The sequence below is a fragment of the Lithobates pipiens genome, unplaced genomic scaffold, assembly GCF_037356315.1.
Source record: "Lithobates pipiens isolate NorthernLeopardFrog02 unplaced genomic scaffold, aLitPip1_a1.2 Scaffold_16, whole genome shotgun sequence".
NCBI classification, from domain to species: domain Eukaryota; kingdom Metazoa; phylum Chordata; class Amphibia; order Anura; family Ranidae; genus Lithobates; species Lithobates pipiens.
Genome location: NW_027507748.1, coordinates 13,190,866 through 13,215,285, shown reverse-complemented (window position 1 = coordinate 13,215,285; position 24,420 = coordinate 13,190,866). Strand labels below are relative to the sequence as shown.

The following is a 24,420-nucleotide window of genomic DNA, read 5'->3' as shown; positions in this document are numbered from 1 at the left end:
AAAGCGCCCCCCCCCCCCCCGTCGCCGTGAGCTCGGGCAGCAAAGAAAACGCATACGGAAGTCGCGCCCGCGTATGTAAACGGTGTTCAAACCACACATGTGAGGTATCGCCGCGATCGTCAGAGCGAGAACGATAATTCTAGCGCTAGACCTCCTCTGTAACGCTAACCTGGTAACCGTAAAAAAAATTTAAAGCCTCGCCTACGGAGATTTTCAGGTACCGTAGTTTGTCGCCATTCCACGAGTGCGTGCGATTATAAAGCGTGACATGTTTGGTATCTATTTACTCAGCGTAATTTAATCTTTTTACATTATACAAAAAAAAAATTGGGATAACTTTACTGTTTTTTGTTATTTTTAAAAATTCACAAAAGTGTCCCTTTTTCCAAAAAGTTGTGTTTAAAACACCGCTGTGCAAATACAGCGTGACATAAAATATTGCAACACTCGCCATTTTATTCTCTAGAGTCTCTGCTAAAAATATATATATATATATATATAATGTTTGGGGGCTCCAAGTAATTTTCAAACAAAAACAAAAAACAAAAAAATAAATAAATAAATAAATAGGGATTTTAATTTGTAAACATATATAATAAAAAAATAACAATAATAGTGAAAATAACAATAATAATAATAAAAATATTAACACAATATTATATGTAAACATAATAACAATAATACAAATAATACAGTATAGTAATAATAACAACAACACAATATTATAGGTAATAATATTATTAATAATAATAATAATAATAATAATAATAATAATATATATATATTATAATACATAAAAATGCTTATATTTCTTGACATTGCTGATATTTTTATTAATTAGGTAATATTATATTAGTAATATTGATGAGGATGATGATGGTAAATGATTACAATGGATACCTTGTACCTTGGTAGAATTATAGTGGTGGGAAGTCTGATGACAGTGATGGGGAGGAGTTACAATGAATAGAATGATGATGATTGGAGGAGGAGGATGAACTCTGAAGCTCTGTGGGGAGCTGTGCGGGTCACATGACCCGAGGGGGGGGGAGGTGTGGCCGCTCTGGGTCGCCGACGTGACGTCACCAAGATGGCGCTGCCCATACTCCGGCGTGCGGTGGTGTTCCGGTTGCGGAGAGGGCACCGGGCTGTGAGCACCGAGAGCCCCACCGGACCCCAGGTACCGGACATGTCATACCGCCAACACAGCTGGACCCGCCGACAGCATGATGGGACTTGTAGTCCTCCTATAATGATCACACAGGACCTGCCGGGACTTGTAGTCCTCCTATAATCATCACACAGGACATGCTGGGATTTGTAGTACTCTTCATAATCATCATCAGGGAATGCTGGGACTTGTAGTCCTTTTTAATAATCACACAGGACATCCTGGGACTTGTAGTCCTCCTGCAATGATCATCAGGACATGCTGGAATTTGTAGTCCTCTTTATAATCACACAGGACCTGCTGGGACTTGTAGTCCTCCTGAAAGGTGCCAATTGTGGCACTGGAGAGGGGGGGGGGGGAGGGAGGGATCAGATGAGCGGAACTTCCACTTCAGGGTGGAGGTCCGCTTTAAGGCAAACAACAATGATTTTTTTTTTTTAAAGTAATATTTCTTTATTATGGCTGTCGTATCAAAAATGAGATATAATGCATTGATGCACAGTAAAATGTAAAATGATTATGTAAAATAAATGATATATTTATAGATAATACAATTCAAACGTTTTCTTTCTCGCATAGAATAAACTCCCCTGAAGAAGACTGTTATATATATATAGGTCGAAACGCGTAGGGAATCATCAATGCATTATATCTCATTTTTGATACTACAGCCCTAATAAAGAAATATCACTTTAAAAAATTTGTTGCTTGCCTTAATACCTCTTTGCTGCTATAATGATCATACAGGACATGGTGGGACTTGTTGTCCTATAATCACACAGGACATGCTGGGCCTTGTAGTCCTCCTATAATGATCACACAGGACATGCTGGGACTTGTAGTCCTATAATCACACAGGACATGCTGGGACTTGTAGTCCTCCAATAATTATCATACATGACATGCTGGGACTTGTAGTCCTCCTATAATGACCGCACAGGACATGCTGGGACTTGTAGTCCTCCAATAATTATCATACATGACATGCTGGGACTTGTAGTCCTCCTATAATGATCGCACAGGACATGCTGGGACTTGTAGTCCTCCTATAATGATCGCACAGGACATGCTGGGACTTGTAGTCCTCCTATAATGATCACACAGGACATGCTGGGACTTGTAGTCCTCCTATAATGACCAGAGAGGACACAGTGGGACTGGTTTGATCATACATGCAATGTAATTGGTTGGTGATTGGCCGGTGTGTGTTGTGATTGGCTCTGATGTCTTCTCTGTCAGTGAATATGTCAGATTCTTCATGTTACGGGGGGGGGGGGGGGGGAGGGGTAGATAATTGTGGGGGGTTGTCGGGTTGCTCCCCAGACAGGTGAAGCTCATTAATCACCCCCCTTGTAGATGGCGGCTTCTCTGTCGGCACTTCCCCCCCCCCCCCCCCCCCCCCCCGGCCGGCACCGGGAGACCCGCCATCAATCACTGCTGTCAGACGGATCAGCGGGGGATGTGTTCCCCCCCCCCCGGCCCCCCACACACACTGAATGGACAGATGGCGGTCTGCCTGTGTACATCACTCAGCTGCACTCGCTGTGTATATATATATATATATATATATATATTTATTTATTCCCTGCCCCCCCCCCATATACAGTCCCATTATGACAAGGAGGGCGTTTTTCCACCAATCCAATATATTTTCCATAAACACTTCTGCTGGATTTCTGGATTTGTCCACCGGAGCGCCGCAGTGCGACCGTTATATATCTATATAAAGGGGATTTTTATTGTTTGTTATTTTCTATTCCCGTGAATGGGATCAGATTAACCCCTTCATAACCAGAGGGGTATCTGCTCTGCTCTGACACGCCCCCTTCCTGTACACAGAAATGATTGGACATTGTTTAGGAACATTTTATTTGTTACAATGTTTCAGTAATTATCCTGCGTTCCATCCCCCATTCCTGCACTGTCCGGGCGCCACTCCCACACCATCCTGTACAGAGCTGGACTAACGGGGACCACTGGTCCTACATTGTACGTGAAGACAAGAGGGGCATGGCCAGTCAAGTCAGCCGGGGGGGGGTGGGGTGGGGGTACAGGGACTGACCTGCTGGAAGAGGGGGGCACAGGGACTGACCTGCAGGGAGAGCAGGGGCACAGGGACATGGTCTGACCTGTGGGAAGATGGGGGTACAGGGTCTGACCTGCGGGAAGATGGGGGTACAGGTATTGACCTGCAGGAAGGGGGGGGGGGAGGGCACAGGGACTGACTTGCAGGAAGATAGGGGCACAGAGACATGGTCTGACCTGCAGGAAGAGGGAGGTACAGGGACTGAGCTGCCGGAAGACGGGGGTGCAGGGACTGAGCTGCCGGAAGACGGGGGTGCAGGGACTGACCTGCAGGAAGATGGGGGTGCAGGGACTGAGCTGCAGGAAGACGGGAGTGCAGGGACTGACCTGCAGGAAGACGCGGGTGCAGGGACTGACCTGCAGGAAGACGCGGGTGCAGGGACTGAGCTGCCGGAAGACGGGGGTGCAGGGACTGACCTGCAGGAAGATGGGGGTGCAGGGACTGACCTGCAGGAAGACGCGGGTGCAGGGACTGAGCTGCCGGAAGACGGGGGTGCAGGGACTGACCTGCAGGAAGACGGGGGTGCAGGGACTGACCTGCAGGAAGACGGGGGTGCAGGGACTGAGCTGCCGGAAGACGGGGGTGCAGGGACTGACCTGCAGGAAGATGGGGGTGCAGGGACTGACCTGCAGGAAGATGCGGGTGCAGGGACTGACCTGCAGGAAGACGCGGGTGCAGGGACTGACCTGCAGGAAGACGCGGGTGCAGGGACTGACCTGCAGGAAGATGCGGGTGCAGGGACTGAGCTGCAGGAAGACGGGAGTGCAGGGACTGACCTGCAGGAAGAGGGTGTACGGGGGCTGACCGGCAGGAGGAAGGGGGCTTCTCCGGGACTGACCTGCAGGAAGAGGGCTTATGGGGACTGACCTGTAGGAGGAAGGGGGCATACCGGGGACTGTTCTGCAGGAAGGGGGCATCCCCGACATTGACCTGCAGGAAGGGGGCATACGAGGCCAGACCCCTCAGTAACAGCTCCTTCTCTTTGAGGGGTTAATCGGATCCCCACCTCAAATCGCAGCTTTTTCAGCTTAGACACCAATCTCCCCATCTCCAGCATAAAAAAACTCCCCATCCCCCCCACTGACACCCTCATTCATCATAGCCGCCTCATCATGATGTCACAGGCGGGCCGGTCCCAAGAGCTCACACTCTAGCAGAACTTTGAAAACACAATACGAATGTAGACGAAGGAAAGGAACTGCTGAGCTCATAATGACACTGGGAATAAAATCATCCATTATGTGTCACGGGAAGATGGCGTCACCTTTCCATCCAGTCACGGTAACGTCCGTCGCCTCGCATTGGAATTTGCACAGCGAGACGTTCGCCAGGAGAACGTCAAGAACACCCCGCGACGTTCGGTTTGTAGATGTTGGACTTTGCCGTGTGAGGGGATGTTGTACAGCTGGTGACGGCCGGACGCAGCCGCGTTCGGAGGGAGAGAGTTCTTGATTCTGGCAAAGGTCGGGTGATGAGGGCAGCACCACCTTCAGGGGGCGCCATTTCCTCTAGCTTCGCCATTGGCAAGAATCTCATCCCCCTTTATATAAAGTAAACCTATGAAATGGGTGAAGTGACAGGTTCTCTTTCCTTAGTCTGTGCCCCTGCTAATTGTCCTGTTTGAGGATTTGCTTCCATTTTCACTCTTATTAGATTCTTACCCCCCCCTCCCCCCCAAATCCGTTTGGGATGAAGCATAAAATGGGCAAGACTTGCAGAACTGAGCCTAGAATCCTGGCGCTGCCAGGCCGTATAGCCCACCATTGCCCTGTCTGCTGTAGTAACATTGCTCGTGTTTTATGTTGCAGGATGCCACCCCCCGCGTCTTCTCCGGGATACAACCCACCGGGTTCCCTCACCTGGGGAACTACCTGGGCGCACTCCAGAGCTGGGTGAAGCTGCAGGATGAGTTCAGCTCGGTACTTTACAGCATCGTGGACCTGCACTCCATCACCGTCCCCCAGGACCCCCGCAGCCTGCGTGAGAGCATCCTGGACATGACCGCCTGCCTGCTGGCCTGCGGGATAGACCCGGAGAAGAGCGTCCTCTTCCAGCAGTCTCAGGTCAGTGTAGATTTGGGGGGGGGGGGCGGTTGTATAATGTGCCTGTCAATGGCTGAGATTGTGAGTTATCATCGGATCGCTCAGTTCACAGACGCAGTGTACAGAGCTGATCTGAGCAGCTCTGTACCATATGACCAATCACAGCTATCACAAATGTAAACGGTGTACTGTTTACATTGAAGAGCCCGCCACCTTCTTACAGTGGAGGGGAAGAAAAGCTAATGGGTGAGTGATTGGGGGGTGTTTACATTCCAAAAGGGTAATTATGGGGGGTTCAGGTCAGACGCGGTGTACAGAGCTGATCTGAGCGGCTCTGTACCATAGGATAACCAATCACAGCTATCACAAATGTAAACCGTGTACTGTTTGCATTGGCGAGCCCACCACCTTCTTACAGTGGAGGGGAGGAAAAGCTAATGGGTGAGTGATTGGGGGTGTCTACATTCCAAAAAGGGGTACTTATGGGGGGCTCAGTTCACAGACACAGCGTACAGAGCTGATCTGAGCGGCTCTGTACCATATGACCAATCATAGCTATCACAAATGCAAACCGTGTACTGTTTATATTGGCGAGCCCACCGCCTTCTTACAGTGGAGAGGAGAAAAAGCTAATGGGTGAGTGATTGGGGGGTGTCTACATTCCAAAAGGGTAATTATGGGGGGCTCAGGTCAGACACGGTGTACAGAGCTGATCTGAGCGGCTCTGTACCATATGACCAATCACAGCTATCACAAATGTAAACCTTGTACTGTTTACATTGAAGAGCCCGCCACCTTCTTACAGTGGAGGGGAGGAAAAGCTAATGGGTGAGTGATTGGGGGGTGTCTACATTCCAAAAAGGGGTAATTATGGGAGGCTCAGTTCACAGACACGGTGTACAGAGCTGATCTGAGCGGCTCTGTACCATATGACCAATCACAGCTATCACAAATGTAAACCTTGTACTGTTTACATTGAAGAGCCCACCACCTTCTTTGGCTGGATTCACATCTATGGCATTTTTAGTGCATTTTGCAGATTTGCACTACAGAACGTGTTCCATAAGAAACCATGTTAAATGGACTGTAGTGCAAATCTGCAAAAAAGCACTAAAAATTCCATACGTGTGAATCCAGCCTTACAGTGGAGGGGAGGAAAAGCTAATGGGTGAGTGATTGGGGGGTGTCTACATTCCAAAAAGGGATCATTATGGGGGCTCAGTTCACACACGGTGTACAGAGCTGATCTGAGCAGCTCTGTACCATATGACCAATCACAGCTATCACAAATGTAAACAGTTTACTGTTTGCATTGAAGAGCTCGCCACCTTCTTACATTGGAGGGGAGGAAAAGCTAATGGGTGAGTGATTGGGGGGTGTCTACATTCCAAAAAGGGGTAATTATGGGGGGCTTAGTTCACAGACACGGTGTACAGAGCTGATCTGAGCGGCTCTGTACCATATGATAACCAATCACAGCTATCACAAATGTAAACCGTGTACTTTTTACATTGGCGAGCCCACCCCCTTCTTACAGCGGAGGGGAGGAAAAGCTAATGGGGAGTGATTGGGGGGGGGTGTCTACATTCCAATAAGGGGTCATTATGGTGGTGGTCATAGTGTCCTGGAGTGATAGCGAGGAGGGGGGGACTTAGAGGGGTAACTGAACATTCAGAAAATACATAGCGGGGGTATTTATTAAAAAAATTAAATAAAAGCATAGCTCTTTATTCATCAAAACTGCATATAAATGTGTTCTGTGCAATTGGGTCAAAATCGAGTGTTCTCCAGCTGTTTGTTCTCTGCAGATCGAACATTTCTTTTTTTGTACCTCTTAGTGACAGGTAGATAGTTTGTAGCATTATATAGGAGTATGAAGGCATTTATGTACAGTGCCCCCGTCTGCCATGGGCGGGTATAACGTGCTGCGTTGTCCTTCCAGGTGCCGGAGCACGCTGAGCTCGGTTGGGTTCTCGGCTGTCTGACGTCGATGCCGCGGATCCGCCATTTGCCTCAGTGGAAGGTGAGTAACGGAAGTTCACAGTCACATGACCACACTGTCCAATGAGCACACCACTCGCCCTGTGTTCTGCGATGTTCCTATAGGAGGACCTTGTTACGTGTTTGCTTACCGGCCTCCCTACCGCCGTATTATAGTTGGAGGTGCGAATCTATTTTTGGAGTGCCGTTTTGTAGACGTGACTTCCGAAATCGACCTTTGGGCGGCTTTATCCCTGTGATTGTGAGGTCGCTCAATTCACACACGGTGTACAGAGCTGATCTGAGTGGCTCTGTACCATATGACCAATCACAGCTATCACTAATGCAAACCGTGTACTGTTTACATTGAAGAGCCCACCACCTTCTTACAGCGGAGGGGAGGAAAAGCTGATGGGTGAGTGATTGGGGAGTGTCTACATTCCCAAAAGAGGTCATTATGGGGGGCTCAGTTCTCAGACACGGTGTACAGAGCTTATCTGAGCGGCTCTTTACCATATGATAACCAATTGCAGCTATCACAAATGTAAACCGTGTACTGTTCACATTGGAAAGCCCACCCCCTTCTACCAATGGAGGGAAGAGAAGCTAATGGCTAATAGATGAGTGATCCTTGATGCTGGGGTGTCTACATTTCAAAAAGGAGTCATTATGGGGGCTCAGTTCAGACACTATGTACAGAGCTGACCCGACAGGCCCTATACCATGTGATAACCAATCACCACTATCACAAATGTAAACAGTGTACTGTTTACATTGGCGAGTCCGCCCCCTTCTTCTAACAAAGGGAGGGAGGGGAAGCTAATGAATTAGTGATCTTGGGGTGCCTACATTCCAAAAAGGGGGTCATTATAGGGGGGCTCAGTTAGACATTGTGTACAGAGCCAATCCGAGCGGCTCTGTACCACGTGATCACTGGTTCTAACAATCGCCGCTATGACAAATGTAAACGGTGTACTTTTTACATTGGAAACCCTTCCCCCCCAACAATGGAGGAAAGAGAAGCTAATGGATGAGCGATCATTAACCTTGGGGTGTCTACATTCCAAAAAGGAGTCGTCGTGGGGGGTGAAGTTCACAGACGCTATGTACAGAGCTGATCTGAGCAGCTCTGTACCATGTGATCACTGTTATAACCAATCACGGCTATCACAAATGTAAACAGTGTACTGTCTACATTTGGAAAGCCTGTCCCCCCCCCCCCCCCCTTAGCAGTGGAGGGAAGAGAAAATAATGGATGAGTAATCATTGACCCTAGAGGAGTCTGCATTGTAAAAAGAGGTCATTATAGGAGCTCAGTTCACATATACTGTGTACAGAGCTGATCTGAGAGGCTCTGTACCATGTGATCACTGTTACAACCAATCGCTGCCAATCTGTGACCACCAGTGCCACCTATCAGTGCTGCCTATCACTGCCCATCAGTGCCACCTATCGGTGCAGCCTCACCAGTGCCACCTATTAGTTCCCCTTAGTGCCACCTTATCAATGCCCATCAGTGAAGGATACAAAATTACCTGTTTGCAAAATTTTATAAGGCCTCATGCACACTGGAGGTTATAATAACGTTATAAAAAAAGGGCAGTAGCTGTGCAGGAAGTTTCAAAGTTTTTGCAATATAGTTTTTTTTAGCATTTTTTTATTTAAATTTTTTCAGTTATTTTATTATTTTTTTTATTTTTTTCAATGGATCAAAAAACGCCGGTGAGCCGTGCTTTTGAGCGTTTATCTGCGTTTTTAGGCGTTTGTTGGCGTTAGTGCGTTTTTTTGCAGCTGAAAAACTCTTCTCAGAACCCACTAGTTTTGTTTTTTTTACAGTAAAAAAAAAAAAAAAATAAAAAACGCCCCAGCCAAAAATAGTTGATAAGAACCTATGGTGTGCAGGGACACATAGGATAACATGCTGGAGAGTTTATTGGCTGTGGCAAAAAAAATAAAATAAAAAACATCTGAAGCCAAAAACAGCCGCTGTAAAAACGTCCAGTGTGCATCATGCCTGAGTTTTTTTTTTTTTTTTTAATTTTTTTTATTAATTAATTTATTTATTTTTATTTATTTTTTTATTTATTTTTTTGTTTTGTTTTTTCAAAATTGCCAGTCTTCGTTTATTTAGCAAAAAAATAAAAACCCCAGCGGTGATTAAATACCACCAAAAGAAAGCTCTATTTGTAGGGTAAAAAAAGATTTTAAAAAAAAATCTCATGTGTGTACAGTGTTGCACGACCGCGCAATTTGTCGTTCAAAGTGTGAGAGCGCTGACAGCTACACGTTGGCCTGGGCAGGAAGGGGGTAAAAGTGCCCGGTAGGCAAGTGGTTAAAGCATAAGTGGCGACTATCACCGGGGGGAGGGGGTTATTTATCCACTTGCCGACTGCCCGCCGTCGATCGGCGTCACTCCTGCGCAAATCGCCATAGCTGTATGGCGGGCGCTTTAAGGAGTATAGTGGGCGGCGTGTCCCTAAGGAGCTAGCTGATGCACTTGCCCAGCGGCTACAATGTCCACTGGGCACCCGCGATCGCTCCTGACATAGCAAGAATAGGGATCTGTCGATGTAAACAAACAAATCCACGTCCTGTCAGGGGAGAGGCGACAGATCGTGTGTTCCTAGTATATAGGAACAACGATCGGTCTCCTCCCCAAGTTAGTCCCATCCCCCCCCCACAGTTAGATAGAACACACAGTCAAGGAACACAGCCCTGTGATCGCCCCCTAGTGTTAACCCCTTCCCTGCCAGTGACATTTACACAGTAATCACTGCATTTTTATAGCACTGATCGCTGTATAAATGTCAATGGTCCCAAAAAATGTGTCCAATCTGTCTGCAATGTCGCAGACCCGATAAAAATCGCAGATCGCCGCCATTACTAATAAAAAGAAAAAAAAAAAATAGTAAAAATGGCATAAATCTATCACCTATTTTGTAGACGCTATAACTTTTGCGCAGACCGATCATTATACGCTCATTGCGATTTTTGATTTATTTTTTATTAATTTATTTATTTTTACCAAAAATATGTAGAAGTATACATATCGGCCTAAACTGATAAAGAAATTATAAAAAAATAAAATAATTGGGATTATTTGGGATATTATAGCAAAAATTAAAGAAAAAAAAGGAAAGGAAAAAAAAAAATATATATATATATATATATATATATATATATATATATATATATATATATATATATATATATATATATATATATATATATATAAAATATAAAAAAAAAATATATATATATATATATATATATATATAAATATATATATAAAAAAATTATATATATATATTACAAAAAAAAAAAATATATATATATATATATATATATATATATATATATAGAGAGAGAGAGAGATATAAAAATATATATATAAAAAAAATTATATATATATAATACATATATTTTATATATATATATATATATATAGAGAGAGAGAGAGATATGTATATATATATTTTTTTTAATATATATATATATATATAATTTTTTTTTTTTTCAAAATTGTCACTCTTCTTTTGTTGTAAAAAAAAAAAAACAGAGATGATCAAATACCACCAAAAGAAAGCTCTATTTGTGGGGGAAAAAAAAGACATACATTTTGTTTGGGTGCGTCGTCGCACAACTGCGCAATTGTCAGTTAAATCGACGCAGTGCCCAATCGCAGAAAATGGCCTGGTCAGGAAGGGGGCAAATCCTTCCGGGGGCTGAAGTGGTTAAAAACAAAACAAACAAAAAAAACCCGCCTGGGGCTCTACTTTGAGCCAGTCATAGACCTATCAAAATTCAAGAATTGGCCGAATTTCGATCCATCTATGGGACAGGCTGTTTGTACGGAAGCCGATCGATAAACCGACTTCAATGCCTGACGGGTTATTTATTTATTTTTTCGTACGATCGCTGCCACTGGCAATAGCCGGCGGCAGTGATCATTGTATTCTGACAGCGGTTGTCAGAATACAATAGTGTTCCCTTATGGACACGGATTGTATTTAATGGAAATTTGGTGATTTTTCTTTCCTTCAAGCCGTGGTTGACAGAACATTTTATAATGTACGTCCTGCCTTAGCCCCCTGCAATGCTGGGTGTTGGTGTCCTAGAATGCTGCGGGCAACGAATACATTATTCTCGCCGCCGTGAATATCCACGAAGGATGCGTTACCCTAAAATAGGTATGAGGTAACTGATCAGGTGGGGGGGGAGGGGAGGTGAAGGTCGGCTCTAAATACCACCAAAGGAAAAGCTCGATTAGTCTCAAGAAAATCATCTAAAATTAATTTGTGTACAGTGTTACATGGCAGGCAGAGTACTTGTCAGTCAAACTATCGCCGAAGAATAGCCTGGACAGGAAGGTTCTTTATTACTATTACTGTATGTTGGAGATTTAATCCCGGAGGGTTTGTGGACTTGGCTGCTCTGGAACTTGGCCTCCTATGGCTTCTCCTGGAACGTGGACACCGGCAGAAAGTGCCTTCAGCCTCCTCAGTCTCTGTGGCCGTATTAGGTGGCTGTGACTTTGGGGAAGGGTCTAGCACAACGTCGTCTGCATCTCAGCCGTTCCAGATCCCATTCTTTGGATGTGTGTGTAGAGGACTCGCCTGGTGCCAAAGTTCAACTCTCTTGAAGGGCTTCTTTTTTAAACATCTAAGAGCATCCAACACGGCCAACGTGTTTCGCGTTTTCTCTCATCCTCAGGGCTTGAGCAGTTGATGGCAGGATGGCATACACTACGGGACCTGTGTTAAGGCTTGATGAAGACCAGCGTCTCCCGATTCTCATTCTGGAGCTGATTGTTGGCGGGGTGCAGAATTTGCACCAGGATAGGATGGGGCAACTTTATTGGCCCCTGGGCGGCATGTTGGGGTATGGACGGAGCATGGATGTCAGAGGAGCTGGATACACTTTGGTATTATTAGTGTATTCGTTGAAGGATGTCAGTCAGGTGCTCACGGAACACAATATTTCCGGAGAAGCTGCACCCAACAAAAATTCTTCCTCCCTCCCCCCCCCCACCAACTAAGGGACACAGATTGAATGTCTCCATGTATACAAGATGTGACGGGAGTCACTTTTGGACGGGGGGCTTGTGGAACCCAGCTTACCTTGGAGAGCTCTGGAAACCTATTTTCCAGCTCCACCGGGCCCTCATATGTATAAGTTATCCTTTTGTCTAGGGGTGCAATGGATCAAAAAACTCACGGATTGGATCGTTCCTCGGATCAGAGTCACGGATCGGATCATTTCTCGGATCAGCAAATAATAATTGAATTTGCAAAAACCTGTGAAAATTCCACCACCATATAGTGCCCATTGTAATATCCACATCATCTCCCCCACTGTAATGGACATCTCCCCTACTGTAATATTGGCTGGGTATCACTGAATATGGCTGGGTACGGCTGGGTATTGCAGAGTATGGCTGGGTATTGGGTATTGCAGGGTATGGCTGGGTATTGCAGAGTATGGCTGGGTATTGGGTATTGCAGAGTATGGCTGGGTATTGGGTATTGCAGAGTATGGCTGGGTATTGCAGAGTATGGCTGGGTATTGGGTATTGCAGGGTATGGCTGGGTATTGCAGAGTATGGCTGGGTATTGGGTATTGCAGAGTATGGCTGGGTATTGCAGAGTATGGCTGGGTATTGCAGGGTATGGCTGGGTATTGCAGGGTATGGCTGGGTATCACCGAGTATTGCAGAGTATGGCTGGGTATTGGCAGGGTGGCGGAGCGATCACATGGTAAACAGCGGCCGGGTGTACAAAGATGGCTGCTGCTCTGTAGCTAGGCCGAAGCTGCGGCCTTTCCTAAGGCCGAGGCAGCAAAGCGCTCCCCTGATCGCGTGGTGTGCCGATCCGAACAGGTTGACCCATTCGGATCACGGATCGGTGGCGATCCGTTGCACCCCTACTTTTGTCTTGTTAGGGGCATAGGATGACCGAGAACCCCAGTCAAGTCTGCACTAACCAGACTCGCCGTACAACCACACCGGACTCAGCAGTTTGTTTTACCCCTGTTATCCTGGATTCTATATGTGTGGTTTGTGTTGAGAGAATGAAGGGGTTCTTTCACTCGGGACAGTCATATTTCTGAACAATATCCCTCAAGAAATATATGAAGGTAAATGAATTCCACCTTTCCAACTGCTGGAATATTGTATGGGCTTGGTCTCGTAGACTGTTGTAGATTTTTTACCAAGTAGTTTGAGGTGGGGGGGGGTGGTTTAAGTGGCTGTATCCCATTGTTCTATTGTTTCTATCTGCCTTAGGAGCAACCTGTTATGGGATGTATATGTGGATTGGCTGCTAGAGGGGAGGGGGGATTTCTCCTGCAGCCCTTCCTAAAGACTGTCTGTCATGTTACTGAATGTATTCCCCCCCCCCCACCCACCCTGTGTCGTCATGCAAAAGAAGGGGGGATTGTCCCCTGAGTGTATATCTCTCTGTGCCTGTGTTTGAATAAACAGTCCTATGTTCATTACCAACCTACACTGATGTCTCGACAAGTGACTGAGTGGTCTAGGGGATCTTGGATCGGGTTGGTACCGGCAAGGGAAGCTTATACAGCGGACATACTCCTCTTGAGTACGGGGGGTCCATCACACAAGGGCTCAACAAAACGCTGGGTCATACCTAGGAGCCCAAAATCTATACTCCCTTGTAACAAAAAACATCAGAGCGACCAACAATGCGTTTCATCAGGGCTTGAGATATTTACCAATTGACCTTCAAAAGATCACCTCTGCGGTTTATATTTTTTGCGCTTTAAGCAAAAAAAAGACCGACATATAGTCTGTAGGAAGGTTATAGAGACCACAAACTATGGGATATAGATATCTGAAATTCGATCGTTCTTGACGTACTGACGGGCCGATCTCATTTCTTGATCCCTGAAAATGCCAGGACAGTACAAATACCATCCCAAATTACCCCTTTTTGGAAAGTAGAAATTCTGAGGTATTTAATAAGAGGCATGGTGTGTGTGTTTATTTTTATTTTTTGTAATTTTTTTTTTTTTTTTGAAAGTTGTAATTTTTTTGTCACAATTTGTTTCAAAGAGATGTAAATGATTTTTTTCACAATTTTTTTTTTTACGTTTTTTTTTAATTTTATTTTTTAACTGTCACCAGTGCAGCGCAGCGTCATCGTATGACTACAAGTTTTTTTTTTTTAAGTTGTATGTTTTTGTCATAACTTTTTGAAAAATTAAGAAATTAAAAAAATTAAATTCACTGGCTTTGTTCAATTTGTTTTTATTTTTAAATTTTTTTTTTATTTATTTTTTACAACGCACTGTAACCAGAGCAATATAATGTTCCCACAGTAACACTGTACTACTCTGGGGAAGTGATCAATATTATTTTTATTTTTTACTTATTATGATTTGCTTTATAGCCGTGAATTTCATTGCTATAAGCAACTATTTTTCTGAATGAAACTGATTCATTCGGTTTGTTTTGTTATGATTAGCTGTGATTGGCCAAAGCTGATCACATGGTACATATAAATCAAGAATTTTAACCGCGCTCTCACATATAGTAAATCATAATACAAAAAAATGAACACCCAAAAATTATAAGAAAAACATATAAATAAAAATACTGTGTATACACCATAAATGATCAAAATCTAGTGAAAAAAATACAAATAAGTGAATAAATAAATAAAAATATACTCAATAATTTTAAATTCATGCAATATTAAAGTGCAACAGAATTTGTATAAATAATCACAGATACTATAAATAAAGTGCTCAGAAAATGTGTATAAACGACAGTTCCTCATAAAGATGTATCAGGTGCAAAAAAATATGTGCAAAAATATATAAAATATAAAATATATAGGTGCAAAAATATAAATATACAAAAAATATATATAAAAATATAAATATACAAAAATATAAATATAAAATATATAGGTGCAAAAATATAAATATAAAAAAATATATATAAAAATATAAATATACAAAAATATAAATATAAAATATATAGGTGCAAAAATATAAATATAAAAAAATATAAATATACAAAAAATATATATAAAAATATAAATATACAAAAATATAAATATAAAATATATAGGTGCAAAAATATAAATATAAAAAAATATAAATATACAAAAATATAAATATAAAATATATAGGTGCAAAAATATAAGTAAAAGTAAAATAAAATAAAAGTAAGAATGCACGCTTACCAAAATCTCAAATCAAAAAGGCATTTGTTATCAGAAATCTTAAGGGGGTCATCACACCGGAGCACCAACTCGTTTTCCGCACGGTTGAACCATTCATAAAAGGCAAGTAGAAACTCCCATAGCGTAAGTCCGTAAACAAAATCTTTTATTCAATAATAAAAAACATACTCACAAACATAAAGGTCAAAACAGCGTTAAAAAAGCCTGGCCGGTAAAGCGAACGCCCAAATGTCACGTGATTTGCGTCAAGCACGTCAAGACCACCCTACGTACGTTTCGCCATATGTGGCGTCGTCTGGGGCATGGGCGACGCGCTGACGCATCACGTTTTATATACATGAAATAGAACCAAGCCTCGTTTTGAGCTGAGGGGAGAAAACAGGAAATAGCGGAAACCCGGAAGTGCGTCACACCAACATGGCAGCCACATGACACCCGCAGGCTCCATGTTAAGTGAGGGCAAAGGTAAAATAGCCAATAAAAAAAAAAAAACAGAAATATCAAAACCGGAAGTGTGGAAAACGAGTTGGTGCTCCGGTGTGATGACCCCTTAAGATTTCTGATAACAAATGCCTTTTTGATTTGAGATTTTGGTAAGCGCGCATTCTTACTATTGAACCGCACGGTGTTAGTGAAGGATATCTCCTTTTTTTTTGCACCTGCACAGGATCTCTTTGGAAGAAATATTTCCGTTTATTGGACTGTTATACTCCTGATACATCTTTATGAGGAACTGTCGTTTATACACATTTCCTGAGCACTTTATAGTATCTGTGATTATTTATACAAATTCTGTTGCACTTTAATATTGCATGAATTTAAAATTATTGAGTATATTTTTATTTATTTATTCACTTATTTGTATTTTGTCACTAGATTTTGATCATTTATGGTGTATACACAGTATTTTTGTTTATATGTTTTTCTTATAATTTTTGGGTGTTAATTTTTTGTATTATGATTTACTATATGTGAGAGCGCGGTTAAAATTCTTGATTTATATGATTTATAGGTGTGTATCACGTCGTATTAATCGCAGCTTTTAGGTATTTGGATTTATTTTTTAGCGCAGTACTTTTCTCACATGGTACAGATGGGCTGTGATTGGCTCCGTCTGCACTATGCAATCCCTGTGACCAATCGCAGCTAGGAACATAATTGAAACGCAATGGATGACGTGAAACACATTGTGCACAGCTGTCATGTGATCTGCTGTGATTGGTCAAAGCTGATCACATGGTACAGATGGGCTGTGATTGGCCCCGTCTGCACTATGCAATCCCTGTGACCAATCGCAGCTAGGAACATAATTGAAACGCAATGGATGACGTGAAACGGATTGTGCACAGCTGTCATGTGATCTGCTGTGATTGGTCAAAGCGATCACATGGTACAGATGGGCTGTGATTGGCCCTGTCATTACCAGGTGATCACTATGACTAATCACAGGTAGCAACACAGATTATATAATGGATCAAAGCCATCCATTGTTTACAACTGTCATGTGATCTGCTCTGATTGGCCACAGCGATCACATGGTACCGGCACCGAGCCGGTACACTGATTAGTAATTGGCTATGTCCTGTGTGATTGTTTCTTGGGAGGAGTTATGCAAAGATTGCAATGCCTTAATGGGTGGTGGGTGTCAGCCTTTGCGGAGTGGGTGTTCCTAGGCAGGCTACATTTGCATAGGTAATGCCCACCTGTGATGCTGAGCGTCCATGATTGGAAGAACTGAAATCCAATGAATAAAAAGGACGGGTCAGGACCAATCAGGCTGTGTGAGAAAGGGCTGGATTGCTCTTGCTGCAGCTTCTAATGCACATTGTGAGAAGCTCACAGTGTACGGTGAAATCAGAGTAAACCATTTCAGTCCAGGAGAGGAGCCGGTACAACTGTGCAAGACTGGAGAGAGACCGGGGTGGGATTTACCTCCTTATGAAGGATAAATGATCCCCCCGCTTGAGCTTTTGGGCTGGTACTTACCTTGTACTGAAAGCATCAGGTCTCAAAGTCAACAATCTCACGCAAGTATTTCCCGCACTCAGCAGCAGAAATAGTCATTTGTATCTGATTCTTATTTTATCGGGTTTCCTCTGTTTCTTATCAGATAAAAAGTCAGACCCAGAAGAACGAAGGCAGCGTCGGGTTGTTTACATATCCTGTTCTCCAGACAGCCGACATCCTCCTGTACAAGTAAGTCCTGCTGGGCCGCAGATAATCCTTTCCGGGTCCTGGTCAGAAATGTCACCAAAGGTGCTTGGAGAGGTGGGGATGGAGAGACAGCAGTACACTGATCTTCCCAGTGAATGGCTGTGCAGGTAGGGAGGGGGGGGGGGGGGGTGTCAGCAGAAGTCTTGGCCGTTGAAGAACAGGCAGGTTGAAGGTTTTGATGAGTTGTTAATTCTGTAATTTATTTTTATTTTTTAATGCATTTGGGTTTTTCTCCCAGGTCCACCCACGTTCCGGTTGGAGATGACCAATTGCAGCACCTGGAGCTCACTCAGGACACGGCTCGGATCTTCAACCACCGATATGGACAGTTCTTTCCCATTCCCAAAACCTTGACGAGTAAGTGACCCTCTCAAGATCTAACCCCCAACCCCTGTAGTCCCTATGTCTTTTCATCACACCCTCTTTTCCTCCCATATTAACCTATCCAGCCATGTGCCAATTTTCATCCTATTTCATCCACTTTCTAACCACCACGAATGTCAAATGCAATCACGCGTCATCGCCAAAAACGAGGCAACCTACTAGCCACATGTTAGATTGACTCTTAAGTCACTTGTGAAGTCAAACCTAGGCAAGAAACATCAAATTTGATCTTCTTGCCCACATGGGCTCCAGCGAAGGCTGCCTGCCATGTCTCGGGGAGGGTTTCCTGTTGGTGACAACAGTGGACCATGTTAAAATGGCCACTTGTGGTCTCCAACAGAGGCCTGTGTGACAGGGTGACAACGCAGGAAGACAGAGGAAGAGTGGTCACACGGTTGTGAGCAGGACACAGAGGAAGACCACTTCTTCCCAATGTCTACTTCAAATTGGTACAGTGCTAATAAGCGCAAAGGGGGCAACAAAGGTTTCCAATCTCCATAAAGGAAGACCTAGAAAATCGGGTGCACCGCAAAATCCCTTGTGGTCTTGGGGACTCTAAAGGACCCACGACTGGGAACAGCACTGGTAGAAAGCAGTAGGCTGATCCTCTTCTTTTTTTTTTCCTTGAGTAGTGCACACCCAGAGGTGTAACTAGAACCTACAGGGCATCGGTGCAAGAGAACATGACCCGCGGCCGGGGCCCTTCCCTCGGAAGTATGACGTTTGTGAACCTGGTAGTTCTGCCACTGGTATCAGTAGGTTTAAAGTTTTGTTGTTTATTTTTTAGCTGTTTTATTTTTATATAAATTTACATTGTTGTTTTTTTACAATTTTTTTTTTTTTAGGAGTCCCTTTGGGGGACTTTGAGATATCAGGGGTCTAAACCAACCTCTGATGTTTAACTTTTAAGAAGGGTGATTGAGGACACAGCTCTCGGTCTCCATCTGATCTGTTGCAACCACGTGGTGGTAAGGCAACTGCACAATGCTCAGGTTACCAGGCTAGGCCTCTCAGCTGGTCATGAGACCAAAATGCTGGTAGCGGGGGAGGGTCAGATGGCCAGAGGTGACCACGATCGCTGTAGGCGGGCAACAGGAACGGACTGAAGATGAAAGTTCATGTGGCTCTTTGCAATGCAGGAGATACTTCCCGGGGGGATTGGTGGGGAAAGAGACCACTCCGACCCATGATGTCAGTGCTCAGTCCCTCAAGTTCACCCCTTCTGCATTAGCACCTAGCAGGAAGTAGACCTTTTTAAGCACCCAGTAACTCAACTAAGGAGGTAGCTTCTGGTGTTCAGGCTCAGCCTGATTGGTCTACTCAGAGTCGGTCCTCAGAGGGCAAGCACTGAGGCACAGCCAATGGCTCTGGACCTGGTTGGTACTCCATTGTGAACTTGTTACCACAACAGGGGCTAGGTAGCATCTTGCACAGAAACCAATGCCTGAAGGTCGCTTCTAGAACGTGGGGGCTAGGAAGCATCTGTCAGGGAACCTGATGCCTGAAGGTCGCTTCTAGAACGTGGGGGCTAGGAAGCATCTGTCAGGGAACCTAATGTCTGAAAGTCACTTCTAGAACGGGGGCTAGGAAGCATCTGTCAGGGAACCTGATGTCTGAAGGTCACTTATAGATCAGGGGCTAGCATCTTGCACAGAAACCAATGCCTGAAGGTCGCTTCTAGAACGTGGGGCTAGGAAGCATCTGTCACGGAACCTGATGTCTGAAGGTCGCTTCTAGAACATGGGGCTAGGAAGCATCTGTCACGGAACCTGATGCCTGAAGGTCGCTTCTAGAACGTGAGGCTAGGAAGCATCTGTCACGGAACCTGATGCCTGAAAGTCACTTCTAGAACGGGGGCTAGGAAGCATCTGTCAGGGAACCTGATGTCTGAAGGTCACTTCTAGAACGGGGGCTAGGAAGCATCTGTCAGGGAACCTGATGTCTGAAGGTTACTTATAGATCAGGGGCTAGCATCTTGCACAGAAACCAATGCCTGAAGGTCGCTTCTAGAACGTGGGGCTAGGAAGCATCTGTCACGGAACCTGATGTCTGAAGGTCGCTTCTAGAACATGGGGCTAGGAAGCATCTGTCACGGAACCTGATGCCTGAAGGTCGCTTCTAGAACGTGAGGCTAGGAAGCATCTGTCACGGAACCTGATGCCTGAAGGTCACTTCTAGAACGGGGGCTAGGAAGCATCTGTCAGGGAACCTGATGTCTGAAGGTTACTTATAGATCAGGGGCTAGCATCTTGCACAGAAACCAATGCCTGAAGGTCGCTTCTAGAACATGGGCGGCACAGTGGTGTAGTGGTTAGCACTCTCACCTAGCAGTAAGAAGGTCACTGGTTCAAATCCCAACCATGACACTACCTGCCTGGAGTTTGCATGTTCTCCCTGTGCCTGCGTGGGTTTCCTCCAGGTACTCCGGTTTCCTCCCACAATCCAAAGACATGCAGGTAGGTTAATTGGCTTCTGGCTTCTGTCCAAAATTGGCCCTAGAATATGAATGGGAACCTTGGATTGTGGGCTCCTTGAGGATAGGGACCAATGTGGGTGTAGCAATGACAGGGAAAAGGACAATTGTGGACACTCACTCAGGTTGAACTGGATGGACTGGTGTCTTTATTCAACCTAACTAACTATGAAACTATGAAACATGGGGCTAGGAAGCATCTGTCACAGAACCTGATGCCTGAAGGTCGCTTCTAGAACGTGAGGCTAGGAAGCATCTGTCAGGGAACCTGATGTCTGAAGGTCACTTATAGATCAGGGGCTAGCATCTTGCACAGAAACCAATGCCTGAAGGTCGCTTCTAGAACGTGAGGCTAGGAAGCATCTGTCACGGAACCTGATGCCTGAAGGTCACTTCTAGAATGGGGGCTAGGACGCATCTGTCAGGGAACCTGATGCCTGAAGGTCACTTATAGATCAGGGGCTAGCATCTTGCACAGAACCCAGTGCCTGAAGGTCCCTTCTTGGCTATCCCCAGAATGTCCGGGTCAGCTGGACTCCAAAGATAAGCTCAGGAACGCCCGCTGCCATTGTAGAGACCAGTTTTAGCAGCAGTGTAGGGAAGAGTCTGGACTGAAGAGAAATTAAGAAAAAAGTTGAGCTGAAGACTAGACATCCATCCTCCTAAACCTCCTAGAACACTAGCAAAAGACTGGGACATGCTTGTAGTGGGAGGGGCTATCCTGGACTAGCCTATGTTTTTTTTTTTTTTTTTTTTTTTTTTTTTGGATTGCAGGTGTCCACTCCTCCTGTAGGTGGCAGTATAACCTGAAGGTTTCCTGTGTCCCTCGCTTTTTATTAGAACAAACTTTCCATTGTAGGAAGCCAGTGATCAGAGCGGTAGAATTGGTTTCCTTCCTGCGGTTTTATCTGTTATTTCTCACCACTTTTCAGCCACCTCCAAGAAGATCCGTTCCCTTCGAGACCCCTCGGCCAAAATGTCCAAGTCGGACCCCCAGAACCTGGCGACCGTGCGCCTGACGGACTCGCCGGACGAAATCTCGCTTAAGTTCCGCAAGGCGGTCACGGACTTCACCTCCGAGGTGACCTATGACCCAGAGGGCCGCCCAGGAGTCTCCAACTTAGTGGCCATCCACAGCGCCATGACGGGGCTGACGCCAGAGGACGTGGTAGAACAGAGCCGCGGACTGGAGACGGCGCAGTACAAGCTGGTGGTGGCGCAGGCGGTTATTGAGAAACTGACGCCGATTCGGGAGGAGATCCAGAGACTTAGAGCTGATGAGGGGTTCTTGAGGGAGGTGTTAAATCGAGGGGCGGTGGGGGCGAGGGAGGTGGCGGCTCCTGTGTATGACGCGGTCTGCAGGTTGGTGGGCTTCAGGTGAGAAACTTGGGGGAGGATTTGGTCACACCGAAGGTTATAAAAAACATTTTTCCAAGCAGGTAATAAGGGATTTTAGAATACGGAAAATGAAAGAAGACAAAACCCCTTTATACTTTGCCCCTCCCAGAATGACTGGGTACGATGGGAGGGCTGGAAACTAAGCCCCGAAACTGAAGTCACACTTTTTTATTTTGGTGCCCCGTGTGAGGAAATCACACCACTTCTTTTTTTTTTTTTTGGTGCCCCGTGTGAGGAAGTCGCATCATTTAAAAAAAAAATTTTTGGTTCCCCGTTTGAGGAAATCACGGCGCTTCTTTTTTTTTTTTTTTTTGGTGCCCCGTGTGAGGAAATCACACCACTTCTTTTTTTTTTTGTGTTTTTGTGCCCCGTGTGAAGAAATCACGCCACTTCTTTTTTTTTTTTTGGTGCCCCATGTGAGGAAATCACACCACTTCTTTTTTTTTTTTTTGGTGCCCCATATGAGGAAATCACACCTCACTAATTCTAAGTGGATGACAGGTGACTCCTAATTGAAGAAGAAACTGTTTAGATCAAGGATCCCTAGAAAGAATCCAAGACATCGCAGATTACAACCACATTGTACAATCTGTTATGTTTTTGGTCCAATTGTACACAAAGCTTTATGAGTACCCTCCTAAATAATGCCGTTCAACCATAAAAATTGCCTACGGCTGAATAAAAGGTTATTAAATAGACTGGATTTTTTTTTTTTTTAGATATTAATTGCAAATTGCTTCCTTGCTTGTACAGTGTGTGTGTGTGTGGGGAAGTCTTCCAATCAGCACTGCACTGAGCAGTGTTCTTAACCACTTCAATACCGGACACGTTCTTTGGGGAAAATATCCCAAATCGGTGTCTATTATTTAGTCTGTAGGAAAGTTGATCAATCCTGATGTACTGATGACTGATCTCATTTATGAGGACAGGACAGTAGAATTCTCCACCCCCCAATGACCCCTTTTTGGAATGTAGACAGTCCAAGGTATTTGGTAAGAGGCATGGAGATTTTTTTTTTAAGTTGTAATGTTTTGTCACAATTTTTTTTACGAAATGTTTTTTTTCACTATTTTTTATTTTTTTTCTAATTGTCACCAGTGCAGCACAGCGTCATCATATGACTGCAAGTTTTTTCAAAGTTGCAATTTTAAGGGGAAAATAAAGTAAATAAACATACATGCAAGTTTTTTAAAGTTGCTTTTTTTGTAATTTTTGGGCGGAAAATAAAGTCATTAAACATACCATTATTTTTTCACTTTTTTTCTTTTTTGTTATATACTATCACTGGTGCAGTACAGCATCATCATATAACTGGTGTGACAGTGATCAGAAACACTGACTGGTGGCCGTATTTATTATTATTATTATTTTTTTTTTATTATTACTTTTTTTTATGATTTTATTTTTACTCCTGTGACCAGATCAATACAGTGTTGCCATAGTAATATTGTACTACTCTGGGGAAGTGAGCAGGATTTTTTTTTTTTTTTTTTTTTTTTAACACATTGCTTATACCGGGGAATTTGCCTGATATAATCAACCAATTTTGCTGAATGTAACCAATTTTTAATTTAGTGTGTGTTGTTGTGGTTAGTTGTGATTTGGCCACAGCTAATCACATGGTACAGATGGGCTGTGATTTGGCCACAGCTAATCACATGGTACAGATGGGCTGTGATTTGGTCACAGCTAATCACATGGTACAGATGGGCTGTGATTTGGTCACAGCTAATCACATGGTACAGATGGGCTGCGATTTGGCCACAGCTAATCACATGGTACAGATGGGCTGTGACTGGATGTGATCACTGTGACCAATCACAGCTAGCAACACAATTGTACACAGTGGATGGCATGAAAGGAAGCAATTCATCTACTAATTGTCATGTGATCTGCTGTGATTGGTCACTGGGATCACAAGGTACCGGAAGCAGGCCAGTAAACTGAGGCTAGGAGCCCTCCTTCCAGAGGGTCGTCGTATAACACATTCACCCCGAATGAAGAAAGCCCCGCCCCCTCGTCATTTTACAATAGGCTGGGGGGCGGGGACTGATTGATATGTTTAAAGTAGTATTAAACTTTCAGGATATTTTTATTTATTTTTATTTTTTTTAGATTTAATACACTGAGTTCAGTAAAATAAAACATTCCTTAGTGAACGATTTTGTTAAAATTCTTACCCCAGCACTTGCAGTTTACATCGTTCAATGTTGCCGCCTCCTGCTCTCTTGGTGCCGCTTCCCTGAACTTCCGGTCTTCACAGGAAAAAGGTAAAGTGATCGTGAAGTCAAAACATCTTTTTTTTTTATAAAAACAACAAACATGATATACTAAGAGCCCATTCACACAGGGGCAACTCCTGATCCGACTTCAGGTCGCCCCAAGTCGCCTCAGGTCGCCTCAGGTCGGACAACATTTAAAAAGCAATGTAAGTGAATGAGAGCCGTCTTAATGCACACTAC

At 44.3% G+C, this 24,420-nt stretch overlaps 1 protein-coding gene across 1 annotated transcript; it reads left to right on the top strand.

Annotated features, from left to right (window-relative positions):
- The first annotated feature begins 1,076 nt into the window (after positions 1-1,076).
- Positions 1,077-22,656, top strand: WARS2 (tryptophanyl tRNA synthetase 2, mitochondrial). Its single transcript, XM_077479581.1, has 6 exons — positions 1,077-1,180; positions 5,066-5,320; positions 7,242-7,322; positions 17,600-17,685; positions 17,942-18,060; positions 21,493-22,656. The coding sequence occupies exons 1-6, from the start codon at positions 1,091-1,093 to the stop codon at positions 21,939-21,941; spliced, it is 1,080 nt and encodes a 359-aa protein (XP_077335707.1). The 5' UTR covers positions 1,077-1,090; the 3' UTR covers positions 21,942-22,656.
- The last annotated feature ends 1,764 nt before the right edge of the window (positions 22,657-24,420 follow it).